We start from the raw sequence: 13,066 nt of genomic DNA, 5'->3' as shown, positions 1-13,066 counted from the left end.
AACCGCCAGCCAAGGCTCGCGCCTTCCACCAAGCGGTTTCCTCCCTTCTTCAAGCAGGAGTCATAGTACCGGTTCCCGCGGCCCAGCGCTTCCGAGGGTTCTACTCCAATCTATTTGTAAACTGTGTTCCAAATTATTATGCAAAAAGCGTTTAGGAGTGATAAGGTTAGAATTTTTTTGTTTGTCATTTAAACTCATTGATGGTGATGTGTGTCAGGGCTCTTTATATCACTGAAAGCAATTGCAGATACCTGTGCAAATTAGTTTGGCAGGTGTGTCCAAATAAAGGCAAGACTACTTAAGAAGGCTGTTCCACATTATTAAGCAGCCTACATTTTTTGCCAAAATGGGAAAGAAAAAGGATGTGTCGGCTGCTGAGAAGCAACAAATTGTGGAGTATTTAGGTCAAGGCATGACTACAATCAACATTGCCAAGACACTTCATCGTGATCATCGCACAATCAAGAAGTATGTAGCTGATTCCCAGCACACACGTGTGCGTCCTGATAAGGAAAAATTGAGGACTCTTTCCAACAGGCAATTGCGTCAGGTTAAAAGAGCAGCTGCAAAAATGCCTTGTCATAGCAGCAGACAAGTTTTTGAAGCTGCTGATGCCTCAAACGTCCCCCGAACAACAAGATGCAGGGTCCTTCAGAGGTTTGCATCTGTGCGCAAGCCATCCTGTCGACCACCTCTATCCACTGCACACAAGCAGAAACGGCTCCAGTGGGCCAAACGATACATGAAGACTGACTTCGAAACTGTTTTGTTCACCGATGAGTGCCGTGCAACGCTCGATGGTCCAGATGGATGGAGTGGAGGATTGCTAGTTGATGGACACCCCATGAAAACACGGCTAAGGCGCCAACAAGGAGGAGGTGGAGTAATGTTTTGGGCTGGAATCATGGGGAGATTGTCGGCCCCTTTAGGATCCCTGAAGGGGTAAAGATGAACTCCATAATCTATGTGGAGTTTCTAAAACAGCACTTCCTGCCATGGTTCAAGAGGAAGAACCGTGCTTTCCGCAGCAAGATCATTTTCATGCATGATAATGCACAATCTCATGCTGCAAATAACACATCTGCATCTCTGGCTGCTATGGGAGGACAAACTTCTGGTGTGGCCACCATCTTCCCCTGACCTCAACCCCATTGAGAACCTCTGGAGCATCATCAAAAGGAGTGTCTATGATGGCGGGAGGTAGTTCACATCTAAGCAACAGCTCTGGGAGGGTATTCTGTCCACATGCAAAACAATTGAAGCACAAACCATCCAAAAACTGACAAATTCAATGGACGAGAGAGCTCAGAAGCTTCTTTCGAACAAGGGGTCCTATGTGCAAATGTAACATCACCTAGAATAAAGTTTTGACTTGAAAACTGTTTGATTTCATTTTGTAATAAGCTGATAATGCTTATAATTTCACAATTGACCATTTTTTGGTCAAAATAAAAAGGTTGAAAACTCTGCTGTGCATAATAATTTGGAACATGCATTTTGAGTGTTTCTTATTTTTAAAAATATACTGTTTTCATAGGCAGTTTGTTCAAAAACATTGCAATTATACTAGAATATTAGATGACTGGAAAATAACAATGACTGCAATTCATATAGGTAATTTAGAGAAAATATGAGGAAATATTTTTTGCATAATAATTTGGAACACAGTGTAGTCCCCAAGAAAGGAGGCAGCGTACGGCCCATATTAGACCTAAAACAACTCAACAAATATGTACGGGTTTGTCATTTTCGCATGGAGTCCCTTCGGTCCATCATTGCGTCCATGGAGCAGGGAGAATATCTCGCCTCCATAGACATACAAGACGCATACCTGCATATACCGATTGCTCCCGCCCGTCAGAGATTTCTCTGGTTCGCAATCAACCAGGACCACTACCAGTTCGTGGCTCTCCCCTTCGGACTCGCCACAGTTCCCAGAACGTTAACCAAGATCATGGCAGCCACAATGGACGTTCTACACTCCAGAGGCATAGTAGTCGTTCCATACCTGGACGATCTCCTCATCAAGGCTTCCACCTTCAAGGACTGCGAGATCAGCGTCTCAATCACAATCGACACTCTGAGTCGCCTGGGCTGGTTAGTCAACCTACAAAAGTCAGCGACTACCCCGAGTCAGTCTCTGACCTTCCTGGGGATGCTATTCGACACCTCCAGGGGTCTGGTGCTCCTTCCCAGGGACAAGGCACTGGCTCTCCGTCTAGGAGTTCGCATCCTCCTCCACAGCCCCCCCGATCTCTCCGGTTTGCCATGAGAGTCCTCGGCAGGATGGCGGCAGCAATGGAAGCGGTCCCATTTGCCCAGTTTCACCTCAGGCCTCTTCAACTAGCCATTCTCAAGTCCTGGGACAGGAATCCTTTTTCCCTCGACAGGTAGGTTCAGCTAACATCGTCAACCAGGAGGTCCCTGCTCTGGTGGCTCAAGCCAACCTCACTCGCGAAGGGGAAATCCTTCCTCACAGGTCAATGGAAGGTCCTGACCACTGACGCGAGTCTGACGGGTTGGGGTGCGGTGCACTTACATCACAGGGCACCGGGCAAGTGGTCACCAGTGGAGGCGAACATGCCCATCAACATCCTGAAAATTCGTGCCATCCTCCTGGCGTTGAGAGCCTTTCGTCACTTACTGGCAGCCTCGCATATCAGAGTACAATCGGACAATGCCACGGCTGTGGCATATGTGAACCACCAAGGCGGGACACGCAGTACCCAGGCGATGAGAAGTGACACACCACCTCCACTGGATGGAAGACACGGGGTCGGTACTCTCTGCGGTCCACATTCCGGGTGTGGACAACTGGGAAGCCGACTTCCTCAGCAGACAACGAGTGGACTCGGGAGAGTGGTCTCTCCATCACAAAATTTTTCGCCAGTTCAGCCATTGCTGGGGGACCCCGGACGTGGACCTAATGGCATCCCATTTCAATGCCAAGGTCTCCCAACTTCATGGCCAGAACACACGATCCGCGTTCGCTCGGAGCGGATGCCCTGGTTCAGGACGGGACTCAGTTCCAGCTTCTGTACATTTTTCCACCTCTCCCCCCTGATATCCAGAGTGGTGAGGAAGATCAAACAAGGAGTTCCAACCATCCTAATCGCACCAGACTGGCCCAGACGTACATGGTACGCCGACATCGCACAACTTACAGCAGACGCCCCCTGGCGTCTCCCCGACAGTCCCGATCTTCTGTCACAAGGCCCATTCTTCCAGGGGCTCTCAATTTGACGGCGTGGCCCTTGAAACCTGGGTTCTAACCCAGGCAGGGCTCTCACCGGACGTCATTGGAACCATGATCAGGGCACGGAAGCCAGCCTCTGCCAAGATTTATTACCGTACCTGGAGAGCATTCTTTACCTGGTGCGAATCTCGCGACCAGATCCCACTCCCTTATTCTCTCCTCAAAGTGCTTGGTTTTCTCCAATCGGGTCTGGAGGCCAGACTGTCCGTGGGCTCCCTTAAGAGCCAGGTGTCAGCGCTCTCAGTTCTTTTTCAAAGATGCATTGCTAACAAGCCGCAAGTAAGGACTTTTCTTCAGGGGGTTTCCCAATTGGTTCCCCCCTACAGATGGCCACTAGAAACGTGGGACCTCAACCTGGTCCTGACTGCATTGCAGGGACCTCCCTTCGAACCCCTTAGGGAAGTCCCACTCCGCCTTCTATCCCAGAAGGTGGTCTTTCTGGTGGCAATCACCTTGCTACGTAGGGTGTCTGAACGGTCGGCACTCTCCTGCTGACGGCCCTTCCTGGCTTTTCACAAGGACAAGGTAGTTCTCCGTACGGTCCCATCATTCCTTCCAAAGATTGTGTCCAACTTCCACCTCAATGCCATCCCTTTGCCTGGTTCCGGTTCATAGGGTGGAGAAGGCTCTGCATATGCTTGACCTCGTCAGGGCTTTGCGTATATACGCATCTAGGACTGCGCCCTTCCGGAAGTTTCATTCACTTTTCCTTCTTCCAGAAGGCGTCCGCCAGGGTCTGCCGGCTTCCAAGGCTACCCTTGCCAGGTGGATCAAATCCACCATACAAGAGGCTTACCGCCTAAAAAATTCTCCTCTTCCGGCCGGTATTACGGCACACTCTACACGGGCGGTAGGGGCCTCCTGGGCCATTCGGCACCAGGCTTCGGCACAACAGGTGTGTAAGGCAGCCACTTCGAGTAGCCTACACACGTTTACGAAACACTGCAGAGTTCATACCCAGTCCTCAGCGGACGCGAGCCCGGGTAGACTGGTTCTGCAGGCGGCGGTGCCCCAAGTTTAGGGACCTGTCAGCACAATATTCGTCCATTGCTACCCACTCAGGGACTGCTTTGGGACGTCCCATGGTTCTCTGTCCCCCAATGAGGCGACAGAGTAAAGGAGATTTTTGTGTACTTACCGTAAAATCTCTTTCTCTTAGCCTCTAATTGGGGGACACAGCTCCCACCCTGTTGCCCTTACGGGCGTTGTTTCGGTTGAGTTCTCATATTGTTCTTTGAGCTCGTACATAGTGGCCTTTTTTACAGACATGGTTATGGTTTTTTTCTGTTATGTTCCTCCTAATGCTTTTGCACAAAACTGGAGAAGGCTAACGCTGTCCAGGGGTGTATACTGCAGAGGAAGAGCCACAGTTCATCTTTTTCAGATTATGCATAGTGTCGCCTCCTAGTGGACAGCAGCATAACACCCATGGTTCTGTGTCCCCCAGGAACGGTGGTCGCCACAAAAGGCACGCCTCCCGTTCAACTTATTGGAGATACAAGAAATTCGGCTGGCTCTGCAGAAGTTTCATCACTTTCTAGCAGGCCGCCCCGTCCGGATTCAATTGGACAACACAACGGCGGTGGGTTACATAAATCATCAAGGGGGCACCCGCAGCAGAGCAACCATGCGCGAGGTGGGGCACGTTCTTTAGTGGGCCGAAGCAAACCACTCGGTGATTTCGGCTGTCCACATCCAGGGCGTGGAAAATTGGGCGGCAGACTTTCTCAGCCGGCAGGGCCTTGCATCCGGAGAGTGGTCTCTTCATCCCGAAGTTTTTCAGCAGATTTGTCAACTGTGGGGAGCTCCGGATGTGGACCTGATGGCTTCCAGAGTGAATGCCAAGGTTCCCACATATGTCACTCGAGCCAGGGACCCGCAGTCATTCGCGGTGGACGCGTTGGTTCTGCCATGGAACCAGTTTCGCTTCCCATATCTATTACCCCCACTGCCACTACTTCCGAGAGTCATCAAAAAGATCAAGACGGAAGAGGTGCCGGCAATTCTGCTGGCCCCAGACTGGCCCTGTCAAGCGTGGTACGCAGATCTAATGCAGCTGCTCACCGACGTTCCTTGGCGCCTGCCAGAGCGCCCAGATCTACTGTCTCAAGGGCTGATTTGCCACCCGAACTCAGGGATCCTGTGTTTGACGGCATGGCCGTTGAATCTTTGATTCTAACCTAAGCAGGGTTCGGGAGCGAGGTGGTCGCTACAATAATTAGCGCCCGGAAGCCTGCTTCAGCACGAATTTACCACCACACCTGGAAGGTGTTCTTTGCTTGGTGTCGAGGCCGCGGTGTTTCTCCGCTGAGATTCTCGATCCCCAACATCTTGGCTTTTCTCCAGTCGGGCTTAGACTCGGGCTTTGCCCCAACTTCTCTCAGGAGACAAATATCCGCCTTATCCGTCCTGTTCCAGTGCAGAATTGCTACCAATTTGCAGGTGAAGACTTTTCATTCAGGGAGTCTCCCACTTGGTACCTCCATATAAGGCACCTATGGATGCCTGGGACCTTAACATGGTCCTAAGTGTTCTGCAGGAAGCTCCATTTGAACCGCTTCAGGATATCTCTTTGAGGTACCTTTTCTTGGAAAGTGGTGTTCCTAGTGGCCATCACTTCCATCAGGCGGGTTTCAGAGCTGGCGGTTCTATCCTGCCGAGCTCCGTTCCTCACTTTCCATAAGGATAAGGTGGTCCTCAGACCAGCCCCTCTTTTTCTGCCGAAAGTCATGTCCTCTTTTCACATTAAGGAAGATGTTGCTTTGCCTTAATTTTGTCCAGCACCGGTGCATCGTGTGGAAAAGGCTCTTCACACGTTAGACCTGGTAAGAGCCCTCCGGAGGTACGTGTTGCGGACGGCACACTTTCGTCAGACGGACACGCGGTTCGTGCTCCCCGAAGGGCGCAGGAAGGGACTCGCTGCCTCAAAATCGACCATAGCCAGATGGATTTGTTTGACTATTCAGGAGTCCTACCGCATTAGAGGCACGCCGATTCCAGCAGGGATCAGAGGGCACTCTACCCGGGCAGTGGGCGCTTCTTGGGCGCTTCGGCATCAGGCTTCGATGGAACAGGTTTGCAAGGCAGCAACCTGGTCCAGCCTGCATACATTTGCCAAACATTATAATATCCATGCTCAGGCCTCGGTGGATGCGAGCCTGGGTAGAAAGAATCTCCAAGCAGCGGTGGTGCACCTTTAAAAAAGAGGTGCATGTAGCTTGGATCGGTGAGTCAATCTCCCACCCAGGGACTGCTTTAGGACGTCCCACAGTATCTGTGTCCCCCAATGAGGTAAAGGAGAAACATGGATTTTTGTGATAACTCACAGTAAAATCCTTTTCTCCGAGACGCTCATTGGGGGTCACACCACCTACCCTATTAGCAAGTTGGCTTTTGTTTTGTTTAAATTTATATGCATTTACTAATTTGTTATAAGAGTGGTGTTTTTGGACATGTTGTACCTGTATTAAGGCTGATTTTGTTCTCCTACTGCTTTGGCACCAAACTGTTTTCCGCCTGCAATAGGTGCGAGGGTGTATACGGCGGAGGAGGAGCTAACCTCTTTTTTTCACTTAGTGTCAGCCTCCTAGCAGCAGAAGCATACACCCACAGTATCTGTGTCCCCCAATGAGCGTCTCGGAGAAAAGGATTTTACGGTGAGTTATCACAAAAATCCATGTTTTTCTACCTACATTATTGATAGACTACTAGTGGCAGCTCCTATACCATTAGGTTTCATGGTACATGCAAAAATTTAATTATTTATGTTATTAGATCTAGATTTTCCGTGATCTGTAGATTTTAGTTTAGATTTTCTGTAACTATTTTTGTATATCAACAGAACAACCTGCTCTTGAAGAAGTTGAACATACTCCTGTACTTCCTTTGTCTGATGCTAAGGAGCCTAGTTCTGTGCCTGCTCAGGCAGTGTTACAGCCCATCTTGCCACCTGAGCCACCACCATCTCCTCCCAAGCCAAAATTCAGCGATGAGGTACTAAAAAATGACAATGCCATCCTATACTGGTGTTTAAAGGGAAGGTGCCGTGTTTTTTCATAATTTAATGTAAAAAAGAAAATAGTATAAAAAGATATTGTCCCCTAAGCTTGACTCAGTGGTGTGTATGGATTTTTTTTTTTCTGTGGTAATGCAGCCACTGGGGGCTGCCATCTTACCTCTCTGGCTGCTGAACGGCAGTGAACGACACTTTCCATGCTCATTTGCGGCAGTCCCTGGGCATAAGAGATAATAGTCGGCTACCGACCCTATCTCTTTCATTGCAGCAGCATCAGGAGTGAACTGGGCACGCCTCTGTGGGCAGCTCAATTCACAGCTGTAGGTGTGGCCAGGCGCCATCTTATTAGAGCCCAGTGCGTTCCTTTTAGCAATAGCCCTGGATGCTGTACTGTTCCAGCATAACAGGGCTTGTGTGATACTGTGTGCTGAGCCGTGTATCTAATCCTCTCCTGTGTGATACTGACTGCTGAGCCATGTATCTAATCCTCTCCTGTGCGATACTGACTGCTGAGCTGTGTATCTAATCCTTTCCTGTGTGATACTGACTGCTGAGCCGTGTATCTAATCCTATCCTGTGTGATACTGTCTGCTGAGCCGTGTATCTAATCCTCTCCTGTGTGATACTGTCTGCTGAGTCGTGTATCTAATCCTATCCTGTGTGATACTGTGTGCTGAGCCATGTATCTAATCCTATCCTGTGTGATACTATGTGCTGCGCCGTGTATCTAATCCTATCCTGTGTGATACTGTCTGCTGAGCCGTGTATCTAATCCTATCCTGTGATACTGTCTGCTGAGCCGTGTATCTAATCCTATCCTGTGTGATACTGTGTGCTGAGCCGTGTATCTAATCCTCTCGTGTGATACTGTCTGCTGAGCCGTGTATCTAATCCTATCCTGTTTGATATTGTGTGCTGAGCTGCGTATCTAATCCTATCCTGTGTGATACTGTCTGCTGAGCCGTGTATCTAATCCTCTCCTGTGTGATACTGACTGAGCTGTGTATCTAATCCTATCCTGTGTGATACTGACTGCTGAGCCGTGTATCTAATCCTATCCCGTGTGATACTGCTCTCCTGAAATACGCTGTGCTGCTGTCACCCTGCTCCTCCCCCATATACCTCCCTCTGTGCCCCCCCATAGATCAGCACACTGCTCTCCTGAAATACTCTGTGCTGCTGTCACCCTGCTCCCAGAATCCTTGCTGCCTGCCATCCTCAGTGACCGAAGACACCATTCCTCTCCTCAGATCCTGTCCTGGCGATGTTTGAAAGCAAGGCGACACGGGCCTGATGTATGGTGGAAGGAGCAGGGTGACAGCAGCACAGAATATTTCAGGAGAGCAGTGTGCTGGTCTATGGGGGGCGCCCTGTTCGGTGCCAGGGATTGTACATAGAGCGCTGTGTTTTATACACATGGATGGACCGTCTGCTTGTCTGCTCCACAGAAATCCAGGAAACATTTCTGCTGATTGATGGCCTGTTCTGATCCAGACTTTACATGCAAAGACAGTCAGTAACTTTGCAGGCCCCATCAAAATGGCTGCTCACTGTGTTCCTAGATGTCATCCTCTCTTTTCCCTTAGCAAACACCCAGAAGGGGAGGAGAGGAGTGACATCACACCCATGTCAGCAGACTCCGCCCATATTTACTCCAGTGCAGTAATGTGAGCTAGTTGCACTAGGTTTTTGTGCCAAACTTCAGTAGCTGCTCCCCCTAGTGTTAACAAGTGGAAATGCCAAACTTTTTAAAATTATTTTTCGTATTTTACAAAATTAAAAACAAATGATAATATTTTTTAAGAAAATGTAAACATTAATTATTTACATTTTTTCAGTTGCTGAAAAAATTTTTTGGGGATGTCACCTTCCCTTTAAAACCATTTCACATTTGTCCATTGCAGATCAGACAGAAAATTTGGTCTTGCATACACATCCCTGTTTTCAGAACAAATCTGCTTGCTTCAAACATACATTTAAGACCAAGTTCACACAAACCTGAGATTTCTTGGGGCCTCTCATAGCCACTATTTGCATACATCACTGCATCCGTGTTAAACTCCATGCACTTGCAACCAATGAATTTTGGTCATAATACATTTCATCAACTTTGGCTAATGTGTATAGGTAATTTAACAGAAATGTTTATAGCATTGTCATTTAATGTTTTATACAGGATGTGGCTCATGTCCTGGAAGAGATTTTGGATGATGCTTTGAAAGAATTGAGTGCTCCTGTCATCCAAAGTGTGTCTGAATACATCTCAAATGCACTTAGGTATAATTTTATTTTCTCTTTAATGCGGAATATGATATCTAAGAGTTGCAAATATAGAAAAATTAGCAAATTTATTTAGTTGATGAAATTCTTAAAATACATTCTAAATAGAATATAAAATGGCTAAATGTCTAAATGACAAAGTACGATGAGTAAGTGTGTAACTTTTATTTTCAGGTTATAGGATGCACCTTATTAGCTCTCTAGAAATGCACACACCGCTCTGCTGCATACAGACACCTCTGCTGTAGGCATCCTAAACAGATTTTAATTAGTATTGTATTGCCAGGTATAAAGTTTTTTTTTTTTTTTTTTTTTTATTCCCCATACTTTCCAGTTTCCAAAAGACTTATCACATGCCTGATATTCTTGTAAGGTCCTTTAGACCTAGTGTGCAGTGTTCTACTGCTAAAGTGACCTGTTCAGGTCCTATTCATCTTTAGTAATGTTGAGGTTCAGCTTCCTCTGAACCTGCACTCTTAAGATAGATTAGTGTTGAACAGAGAGAACAACGTGCAAGCATTTTATTTTTCTGTAGTATTTTATTACAGAAATTGTTTTAGCAAATTATTACTGGAAATTCTTTTTAATACTTTTTTTTAAATTTTGTCTACATAAAGAATCTTACTGTTTTGCCACATTGAAACCCTTGAGGAAAACTGTAATAAATGACTGTTAGGAGCATTCTGCAGTCTTAAAACTATTTTCTTGCATTCTTATTCCATGCAATGAGTTATATTCCAGCAGTAGCCGAAATGCAAAAAGAAGGATTTTTGGTATTCACCATAAAATCTATTTCTTGGAACCTTCGTTGAGGGCACAGGTAACCATGGGTGTAGGCTGCTGTCACTAGGAGGCTGACACTAGGCAAAAAAAAGGTAGCTCCTCCTCAGCAGGGTACACCCACTGACTGGCATAAAGCTGATCAGTTAGTGAAAATGCAGTAGGAGAAGCAACAACAAAAAACTATATACAGACCCAATATAGGCACAAACCAAGGAGGGTGCTGTGTCCCCCAGTGAAAGCTCCAAGAAAGAGATTTTATGGTGAGTACATTAAATCCTTATTTCTTTATCACTGCATTGTGGGACACAGGTAACCATGGGTACATTAAATCCTTATTTCTTTATCACTTCATTGTGGGACACATTTAACCATGGGTACATTAAATCCTTATTTCTCCTACGCCTCATTGGGGGACACAGAGACCGTGGGTGTTATGCTGCTGGCCACTAGGATGACACTAAGTAAACCAGAAAGAAAGTTAGCTCCTCCCCTGCAGTATACACCCTCTCGCTGGCTGAGATTTCTCCAGTTCTTTCTTAGTGTCTATAGGAGGCACTTGGGTCTGGTTTCAGACCCCATCGTTTTTATTTTATTTTTGAATTTTCTGTAAATGTTTATTTTTTAATTAACGGCGTGAAGGGGGCGACGGTTCCTTTCTACAGCCCGCTCTCCCCCGAATCAGCAACAGGCAAGCACGTGGAGTAACCCTTCACGTGCACTTTCCTGCGACGAATGAGGCTGTATTCCTCTGACGATGGTTCCACGGATACAAGTGCAAGCGCATCAGGACATAGCACAGGAGTGCATGGAGAAAGACCTGAACAGCGCTTTTTCGGATGCCCTGTATCAGTCCCAGAGCTCTCCATCCCCCTGCCCAGAGGGAGGATCGATTGAGCAATACCCCCCTGTAAAACCTCCTCCAGCTCTGCTACATCGCCTAGAGGATGAGACTGGAAGACCCCGGACAGTGACGACCAGACTGAGCACAGGAGTAGAGGTATGGGGTCGGGTCCTTGTCCCCGGGAGAAGCGCTGACTTAGTGTCAGCGGTGGTACACTGACGCCCGGTCGCGGCCCCCCTCCCGCCGGCGCTTACCGCGAGGAGGCCAGAAATTTAGCCCCCAGATTTTTCGGCCTGCTAGGCCGCAATTTAAATGGCGCCGCCCTTGATAAAGCCGCTCCCAGCGCCTACCGTGGGTAGGCCAAAAATTGAGTCCCTGGTTTTTCCGGCCTACTAGGCCGCAATTTGAATAGCGCCGCCCGCGCTAACGTCACCGCCCCCTCCTCTTAGCGCCTCTCATTCCTAACGAGACACGCAATTTTAATCTCGGGCCATGTCTGTTAACACTGCTGCAGTTAACCCTTTCAGGAGCAGCCGAATACCGGATGACGCCACAGGCCCACCGTTATCCTCCCTGGGGACATAACACAGGACCGTGGGTAAGCTACATCTGCCCTCGGATTAAAGCTTAACCCCTTCCCGACACATTCCCTGCAGCTGCAGTCAGACTCTGCCGTTAACCCTTTCTGGAGAGCTATGCCTCACTCTAAGGAGGCTAAACGGGCTGCTAAGAAGCACACTGCGTTTTTTTCTACCGTGTGTACCACTTGCAAGTCGGCCTTACCCAGTGCACAAACTAATCTGTTATGCACGGACTGCGACCCGGCCTGCGCCCGAACTGCGCCCCGACCTGCGCTCCAACGTCCCTCGCAGCCGCTGCTGACAGGCCTCCTGCGTCTGGTACCCCTGAGTGGGCTGCGCCCCTGTCACGGTTGGTGGAGTCTCTGACCCAGGCTATATTCTCCTTCCGGAAGGACTCTTTAAGTCAGAAAGCGCCCTTACCTCCCGAGGAGGGCTCTGGCGTCTGCCGGCAACCGTCCACCAGCAGGGGCCATACTCGTTCAAAGGATGGTCAGGTCTCTAGAAGCGGACCCATGACGTGTCCCCTAGTCACGTTCGAGCCTCAGCATTGGCGACTCCTGTCTCTCGCTCGCCCTCTCCTAAGGTTCACAACGAGCACGACTCTGAATTCAAATCTGACACGTCAGCCCCTCAGAATCCCATAACTGATAAACAGTCACTTGATTCTCTTATAGAATCAGTCAACAGGATTCTGAAGTTGGATGAGGAAAATATTCCCGCTCCAGCACTCCCTATCTCATTTAAGAAATCCTAGTCTGTGCGCAGGTTATTTACCAGCCGTCCAGAAACATAGGGATCAACCGCATAAGCGGTTCACAGGGCAAAAGTTTACTCAGGCTAAATTCCCTTTTCATCCAGACCTAATGCAGGACTGGTTACAGTCCCCTCTGGTGGACGCTCCTGTATCGCATCTTGCTTCTAAAACGCTCCTATCTGTTTCTGAGAGTTCCTCAGTCAGAAACCTCTCCGATCGTCAAATTCACTACCTTGCCCGTTCAGTTTTTCCATCCTTCGTGGCAATTTGGGTCACTAAGGTATTGGCCACTTAGGCAGAACTCTTGATTACTTCCTTCCACAGCACCAATCTTCCTCCGGAGGCAACCACTGTCGCCAGCAAGATAATGCATGTAGCGAACTTTGTAGTAGACGTTTCAAACTCTGCCGCTAATGCGATCTCCATTAGACAGCCCTATGGCTCCGCGCCTGGCGGGCAGATGCCACATCTAAAAGATCGTGGACTTCTCTCCCCTTTCAAACTGGTCGTCTTTTTGGAAAGAAACTGGACCAGCTCATTTCTGATACTACCGGGG

The 13,066-nt window shown here is 48.3% G+C and overlaps 1 protein-coding gene across 4 annotated transcripts in view; it reads left to right on the top strand.

Moving 5' to 3' along the window:
• The window catches only part of MCM3AP (minichromosome maintenance complex component 3 associated protein), a 135,712-nt gene that overhangs the window by 66,141 nt on the left and 56,505 nt on the right, over positions 1-13,066 (top strand). For all 4 annotated transcript variants that reach the window (XM_073577522.1, XM_073577524.1, XM_073577525.1 and 1 more), the window contains 2 exons: positions 7,098-7,249; positions 9,448-9,548. In XM_073577522.1, the coding sequence (XP_073433623.1) occupies positions 7,098-7,249; positions 9,448-9,548 (253 nt within the window). The remainder of the gene's footprint in view (positions 1-7,097; positions 7,250-9,447; positions 9,549-13,066) is intronic.

The sequence above is a fragment of the Dendrobates tinctorius genome, unplaced genomic scaffold (assembly GCF_039654945.1).
Source record: "Dendrobates tinctorius isolate UK_male_01 unplaced genomic scaffold, ASM3965494v1 ptg000056l, whole genome shotgun sequence".
NCBI lineage: Eukaryota > Metazoa > Chordata > Amphibia > Anura > Dendrobatidae > Dendrobates > Dendrobates tinctorius.
Note: the sequence above shows the minus strand (reverse complement) of the source record. Positions and strands in the feature narration are given on the sequence as shown.